At 37.2% G+C, this 8,259-nt stretch overlaps 1 protein-coding gene across 1 annotated transcript; it reads right to left on the reverse strand.

Moving 5' to 3' along the window:
* Positions 1 to 3,054: 3,054 nt before the first annotated feature.
* Positions 3,055 to 8,247, reverse strand: LOC106177979 (uncharacterized). The gene is made up of 7 exons (XM_013560944.3): positions 7,479 to 8,247; positions 5,684 to 5,732; positions 5,135 to 5,295; positions 4,516 to 4,621; positions 4,290 to 4,348; positions 3,951 to 4,013; positions 3,055 to 3,642 (listed from the first exon to the last, which is right to left on the reverse strand). The coding sequence occupies exons 1-7, from the start codon at positions 7,542 to 7,544 to the stop codon at positions 3,355 to 3,357; spliced, it is 792 nt and encodes a 263-aa protein (XP_013416398.2). The 5' UTR covers positions 7,545 to 8,247; the 3' UTR covers positions 3,055 to 3,354.
* Positions 8,248 to 8,259: the final 12 nt, after the last annotated feature.

The following is an 8,259-nucleotide window of genomic DNA, read 5'->3' on the forward strand; positions in this document are numbered from 1 at the left end:
AAAGATTTTTTCACAACTCAGTGTTCTGCAGAAAAGTTTATTTCATTTTCTTTTGATAATAAACAATTTAATCGTGTATAATTGTACAAAAAGAATGCATACACTGGAAGTTGACGTATTGCAAGGGCAGTCACTTGATCCTTTGTGGAGAATTAAACTGATACGCATAACTTATTGAAGCCTATTATCCTATATGGAGCATTAAACTGATACTCATAACTTATTAAAAACCTATTATCCTATATGGAGATGATACTCGTAATTTATTGGAGCCTTTTATCCTATATGGAGCATTAAACTGATACTCATAACTTATTAAAAACCTATTATCCTATATGGAGATGATACTCGTAATTTATTGAAGCCTTTTATCCTATATGGAGAATTAAACTGATACTCATAACTTATTAAAGCCTATTATCCTATATGGAGATGATACTCATAATTTATTGAAGCCTATTATCCTATATGGAGCATTGAACTGATAATCATAACTTATTGAAGCCCAAAATCTTGCCAGAAAGCACAGCTGTATTGAATATAAGTAAAAAATGTAAAATGTTTCCCAGGGAAAGGGGGGGGGGGGGGGGCGGTCACGGGGGTGCACAATGTCAATGGCCTTTAAAGTAGCCTGCATCGATCGAGATGTTTTTTTTTTTTCTCAAACTTTCAAAACTTTCAAATATAAATTGTGAGAAAAAGCTTAATGAACCATATTATATAAACACCACATCAGTTAAACTTTTATGGAGGTATCGAGTGACCCGTTTTCACAGGCCGTATGTAGGCCTGTATGCCAGAATTTTTAACTGACCGACTAGTGCTTTTATTAGACGTACCCTCTACCAGGGTTACAGAAATATTTTTCACTAGATATTTACATATCAAGTTTTTCTCTGGCATCTGTTACAGAGTAGGTTATAATAAATACAGTATGTCAGCCCAACAATATTCTTGTGGGAATAATGCGTTTCACTAAAGCGAGAATTTATTTTGAAGAACTACTAAACTTAAATACAGTTAAAATCAAATAAAGACATACATATAAATGAAACCCGTCTAATTCCATGATCAGTCGACTCCGTCTGGGCATGATATATGTATAATTACAGCATGCACCTTGAATCATCTTAAAAGGGATTTCTCCAATACCTAAAGTCAGTACCTATAATTCTATACACTATTGACTTTTTTCTAGTTTGGGATCAAATCCATGTGCGGGGCATGCAATGTCATACCAAATATTTTAATTTGGAGTGAACTTAAAAGGGCCAACATGCATTTCCATAAGTACCACCTCTTAAATACATTATATATCGTCATTTCTGACCTTTGAACTCAACTTCGCAGGTCTTCACATATACGTTGGTCCTAGGACTGACATACACCGAAAAAAATGGACAGCAACTCCAATGACGTCAGCATGTTCCCGGATGAAAGCCGTCATACATTAGTCTACTGGTGATAGTAACAAGAAATAGCTCTAACTGTACATTTGACATTCTCTTGCCATCTAGAACTACATCTCGCCTTTTGAGCAATGATGTTTCAAATGTAACTGCAAAATTGCGCAATAAAGTCGCTGATTATATTCATTTGTAGTACACCGTATATACTTTGATATAGAATTACAGTTACTGTCGCATAGCATACTACAAGAACTTGCTACACACACTGGACAAAAGAAGTGTCACCCCTACTGAGCCAATACTATGGGGAAGATAAATGGCTGTGGAATGATATGCTCCTGGTATCATTTTATTAACATCAAATTTCACAAAAAATCACAAAATGAGAAGAAAATATACATTCTATCAAAATATGCAGTTTCAAGTCCAAAATTAGTACTTAGTGGCATAACCACGTGACCTAATAATAGGTGCCAGTCTACGAAGCAGGGATTCATATAATTGTCTGATGCGTTCAGGGATTACGCTGGCCCAAGCATGAAACACTGAATATAACAGAGTTTCTCTGCTGGTTAGACGGACATTTGTAAAAAGTTTTGACATATCATTCCACACATTTTCTATTATTTTTGCATCCGGACTCTGGGCAGGCCACATCACCCTGCAAATGTCCTGTTGGTCAAAGCAATCATCAACTGCTCTGGGCCTGTGACAAGGAGCATTGTCATCCTGGTGAACAAATGGATAATTCCTGTCACCAAACATGTTAGTAATAGATGGTAGCAAGCCTGACTCCAAAACATCGATATATTTCTAGTGATTCATGTTTCCATTAACCACTATCAATTCGCCCAAGCCATGGATGCCTATGCAGCCCCACACCATGATGAATATGCTTCTCCGGGTTCGAAAATTCGGTGCATGTGGTTCAAATGCTTTACCAGCAGTTTGCCAGCATAGTACCCGTCTGTCATCAGAGGTCAGACCAAAGCGACACTCATCAGAAAAAATATATAGGACCAATTGTCAGGAACTGTCCAGTTCCAGATCCTGTTGACCCTAGTTTACTCTACGTTGCCTGTTTTGTAACGACATAAGAGGTTTCAGTCTTGCTACCCTGCTGTACACTCTCTGAGCATGTAACCGACGCCTAGCAAATTTCACAGACACATTCTTATGTGTGAATTTGTTCCACTGTGTTGTCAATTGACAAGCATTGTCGAACTTTGACAACCTGGAAATCAAAATCAGTCGTCGGTCTTCACGGCCGGTATTTTTTCTTGGACGACCCATCAGAGGCAATTTGTCTCTTGATCCAGTGTTTCTATACCGAGACCAGACCCTCTGCACGGTTCTGACTGATCAATTCAATTGCATCGATATTCTGACATTGCTTATATCCCGCCTCTTCAGGTTAATAACTTGCACCTATAACTGTTAGATAATTGCCTGTATCTTGCCATATTGGAGGAAGACAGGAATAACATTTGCTGTACATGTACAAGACCAACAATACAATTCCATGGTATAGCGGTTTTATACTCATTAGTCACATTATAAGTAGACCAGGCATTATAAGTACCCAAGATCTGCCTACTTTTATTACTCTGAGTTAGGGGGTGACACTTCTTTTGTCCAGTGTGTGTATAACTCTTCGCCTAATCAGCCAAGATATTCCTAAAACTGATAAGGTCAAATTCTTGACTGAAATATTCCAGTGTACACATGGAATGTACATATTTGTCTTGATTGTCCTCAATGAAAAAAAATCTCCACACCGGCCTCTAACATTATACGGTATGAGTTTATTGTTTTTGCCTAGACTTATAATTCCGGCCAGAAAAAAATTAATCATTGAGAAATACACAAGTACAAAAAACAAAAAATCTAATCCTGACTTTAAGAGCACAATGCATTACAATAACATCTCTCTTTTTATCTGGAATCAGTACCGTTTATTATAATCATACTCATAACCCCCTCCATGGTAGCTGGGGCGATACTGGTAGCCTTGGTTTACGTATCCGCCGGTAGGTGGCTTCTTGTAAGACCCGTGATCGTCGAACTCTGTACCGTACGGACTGAAAACTGCATGTCCTTGCTTCTGGCTTATATAGTCATTTTGACGCTGCTGGGGGTACTGCGGATAACCCCCCGCGGCGTATGCGTACGCAGGTTTCCCACCTTGGTCGTGATTTCCGTTGTATTGTACCATTCGCATGGCTCGATTTTCCTTGAATAAAAGAGAATCGGTAAGCTACATCACTAAATAAGTGAATGGATGAGGCAACCCATTTAGATTCAATAACAACTGACAACAGTTTATCTTGATAGCAATAAATTACAGCTATCCAAATCGTTAAACAAAACGTCTTCAACTCATTTTCCAACCTGAGACCGTTCTAGTAAGTAAAATAAAATTCATGATGAGAGACCTTTCTTATTTTAAGAAAATGTATATTATTGAAGTGGGACTTAAACTGCATTAAATTGAATATGTTGCATCAGTGATACCTCGACCCCTGTTCCACTTTTACTTACCTCCATCTCTCTCTCCATCGTCAATTCACGGAAATAGAACCCCACGCAAATAAGAGCATAGATCTGAAGAAACAATGGCAGAATGGCATTTTTGAACGAAAGGATTGAGCATAATGATCGGTGCCTTAGGAAATATTGAAAAATGATTGAAAAATTCTCAGATTCATCTCATTTGAAAGAAAAAGTTAAATGAGCAAGAGGATTTGATACTTCACGTGAAAAAACTTTAATTACGGAATTGGATTGAGGCAAAAATCAAAATATATTTTCTGAGATTAAAACATTTAATCTTAAAAGAGAGAGAGAGAGAGAGAGAGAGAGAGAGAGGACTCCACTTACGTCAAACACTATTATGAGGAAAAGTACTCCTACAATAACCCAGAAGAGCCAGAATGTGTCTGAAAAACAAAAAAAAATTAAGGTTCACTTCATGATATTTAACCGCTAAATGGATTTCCCCAGGAAAATAAGCGAATGTGCAGGTTTGCGTTTATGCTTGTGTTAATAGTTCAATGTCTTTGTAATAGTGTCTTCACACCTCACAGTGACACTTTCATATACTCACAGAGCAGCACGACCCCATATACGAGGACGAGGACGAGAACAGCAATCAGATACAACGTGGCTAGAATGGTGAAGACAAGCCACGGGACGAGACACCAGCGATTTTTCTGGAGAAAGAAAAACAAATTTATAATGAATTGAAAAAAGAGTAACAATTGGCAAAAACATCACAGTAAATCAGATGAAGTTAACATACAAAATATTATCCGCGCGCATGGCGCGCAGTTCGCCCTTTCGTTTGCAAAGTTATGCAATGGCTGGTTTCAGAAATTTTAAACGAAAATTCTAAGAAATGTTGACAGAAATCTGGCCTAGATAAATCCATAAAAGACCATTTGTATAAAGCCATTATTGATTTGAAACATAAGCCAGGTTTTTTTAATTATCTTCAAATTAATTATATTAATTAATTAATATATTTTTTTATTATTTTATTTTATTATTATTATTAATTTTTTTTGTAAAACAGTCGCCGTAATTCGTTTACTTGGGGTAACACTGATTTAGAATCAAAGACGGCTAACATTTAGGTTAAAAAAATAGGCTTTTATTCAGAGTAAATAATAATAATAATAATAATAATAATTATAATAATAATAATAAACTTTGGAACTACTCACGACACAAATTCCAGCGAACAGAACAATGCAGGAGATAAACCATAGGAAAGATACTGCCAGCCCCACGTACACAGTGTATTTATTTTGGAACCCATAGATTGTATTTAAAACGCTGGCTGTGTCTGGTTGACCTGTTCCTAGGGATTCTCCGGCAATTTCAACTGGAAATTAAAGAGGGTGAATATTATGGACAAAGTGCAAGCAGAACAGTAAATTTTATATATGCCTCAAATCATATAGCAAATCATACAGTCCTCTTTTGTATTTTGAAATTACAGTTCTTAAATCAACTTCATTCTGTGTTCTGTAGTTATATTCTAATGATGTTTTATTTATAGATTGCGTTTTTAATAAACTATTATTTCAAATGTAAGAACATGTAAGACAAGTTGCTAAGGTCTTGAGGCACCATGTGTACTATGTTTTATATTTAGGACACACGAGAAAAAAGCCTTAGAATAAATAAATAAATAAATAAATAAATAAATAAATAAATAACATATACTAGCACAAGCTTGACAAGAGAAAATACAACAAAAGCATACATACGCGTTATCACAAAGAAGATGTAGGCGGCTAAGGCTAGCGATGCAAATAACTGTAAAAAATAGGAAATTATACATTATATATATATTTGCAATGTACATGTATATAAGTTTTCTATTGAGCTAGTGGCACGATTAATATTATATGCCTTTGCCTTTGCGTGAACAGTAGCGTGTGCGCACACGTAGGTGTAACTATTAGAATCCATGGGTGCATTAAAAATAAATACATATTTTTAAAAAGCGCTGTTAATAATTATTGATGTTGAAAAATCCAAAAGGCAAAACCACAATAATACAGAGAACAAGCAAATTTGGGTGGGGATCACTTTTTCAAAGAGTGAGTAATCACAATTAACAATTGGCGGGAAACGCCTTTAATACTAGGCGTGGCCGTTTCAGAAGGTGACAAAATTCTACTTGTTTAAGTATTGTGCAATAGGTCATACTAAGACGTATTTGTCTAACGGATTACGTAACTGCACGTCTGGGTAAACAGGAGTAGGTCTAGGTGTTGGTGTTTAGTGCTTTATATCACTGGTCTGTGTGACAGGTATATACTTAAACCTTGAACTGTTGGCAAATAATGCACTATCGAATAAATTTGTCGTCAAATTTCTAAAGCTGACCTATTTTTAGGCATACCTTAGAGACAGGAACAATGGGGAAGACTCCATGTAGTATATTGATCTGTATGGGCAAATGGCGTAAATGTATGAGCTAGTGTGGGTTATTCCATTGTGAAGGATCGGAAAGAGCCTTAAATTACTCATGGACCTAATGAATTACTACAGTAATTAGGGCCATGAATTACTACAGTATTTCTTGCATTTTTCTGTATCTACTGTAGCATAAGTGCACAATGTTCGAAGCATGTGCACAATTTGTGAGATTTTGGCCAGAGGGGACGCGTCAAGCCCTCATCCAGATTGTCAAATGTCAAATATATACAATATGATCCAAATTAAAACCCAACCACATGGATGTACGTGCATGTTTATATACCTATATGGAAATGTCCGTACTTTATGCATGGGCGATGAGCACACACGAGTCTGTACTTTTTAACGCAAAATCAGCCAATTTACTAAAGATAGGTGTACAATTTACAATAAACTGAGGGATCAACCACCGTTTAATAACCCTATATGATTTAATACTAGGGGCTACATGTACCTTATCTAAGTGTGGATCTAAACATTGACATACATGTAAATTGTTGCTTTGGGGCATAAAATGGAATGTGTATATACATGTACATTGTACATTGGCGTGAAGTTACTTGGCCAAAGTATTTCGTATATAAACTGTGTATTCATGTAGTTTTCCCAATGGTTCGCATTTTATATGTGCGTATGTTGAAAGACGGGGAAATGCAGCCACACCCTGGGAAACCTTAGCTACCAGTCGGCCTTGTTCGTGGAGCCTGGGGATTTGAACCAGCAACTTAATAAATGGTGGAATCTTAAAATGGTCCTGGTGGTACCTAATAAACTTGAAGTACTTGCGCTACATTTGTGAAATATAAAACATTTTCATGGCCGTAGGTTTACCCTTTATACAAGTACATGTAGATCCGCACGTGTGCATTAATATTTCTCCCATAATATTCAAATTAATGGAGGTGTTAACAAAGGAGAATGAATTAAGAAGTACAATTACTAACGTGAGACGTAACCTGTATACATATATATAGAACTCTATGAAGCAGTCAAAACAACTCCAAATCAATCATAGACTGTACTGTGAAAAGGAGACTCATGAAGTTAAACTTAAAGGTCTATACATGTGGTACCTACCAATCCCCATACACCGCTGAATACACTCCCCGTACGTAAGCTACAGCAGCAACAACACGTCTTCATCTTGGTAGCGTGTGCTCTTCTCTACCCTCGGATGCGCCAACAAGTATCAGACAGAAACGACTCCAAGTCCTGTAATAAGACTCTCGAGATGACTGGCCAAATTCGATGCTTGTTCTTCGAAACTCACTCGACTAGCCACTAATGTGTGAAATTTCTCCCAGATTTCAAACTTCCGAATTAAGTTGCTGTAGGTGGCTAAGAAGACTGTACCTTCCAAGTTTCAGGTACCTCACAGCCGCTGCTTGGTGTGACGCAGTTAGAGTACTTAGATGTATAGTAACGCTATCCAAGGCGAGTGCTGAGAGTCATTCTAGCACAAAGACTGGTGGCACACAACAGTAGATCCTTAAACTCTCCCCTCTCAGCGCTGTCTTATATGATTATTTACACCTTCTTTTGGTCTGTACACACAAATGTTACACACGTGGATGTGTATACAGTGTAATAACTATCCATAAAACCCCTGTCTATCTGTCCCCGCTATGAAGACGCTCGTGGCAAGAACTTCAAGGTGAAAACGATGTCCGGGTTATGTAGGTGTCAGCACAAGTGAGTACACGCCCGAAATATCACCCAGTTTAATAAAGCATGACACAGGTGAGGGGACGGGTTAAGTCAATACGACGTCCGCGCCATGAGTTATTTGTATTGTTTGTTCTCAGTGGCACCTTATAGCCAATACAATGTGTTGTCTTAATGCACCGCTTAACACATT

Source organism: Lingula anatina, chromosome 10 (assembly GCF_051362555.1).
Source record: "Lingula anatina isolate TDL-2025a chromosome 10, LinAna3.0, whole genome shotgun sequence".
Classification (NCBI taxonomy): domain Eukaryota; kingdom Metazoa; phylum Brachiopoda; class Lingulata; order Lingulida; family Lingulidae; genus Lingula; species Lingula anatina.

Coding starts and splice junctions, on each gene's coding strand:
- LOC106177979 (XM_013560944.3), bottom strand. CDS start 7,544: ATGAAGACGTGTTGTTGCTGCTGTAGCTTACGTACGGGGAGTGTATTC. Junction 5,733..7,478: donor TCAGCGGTGTATGGGGATTG/GTAGGTACCACA, acceptor TATTTTTTACAG/TTATTTGCATCGCTAGCCTT. Junction 4,014..4,289: donor TCCTCATAATAGTGTTTGAC/GTAAGTGGAGTC, acceptor TTGTTTCTTCAG/ATCTATGCTCTTATTTGCGT.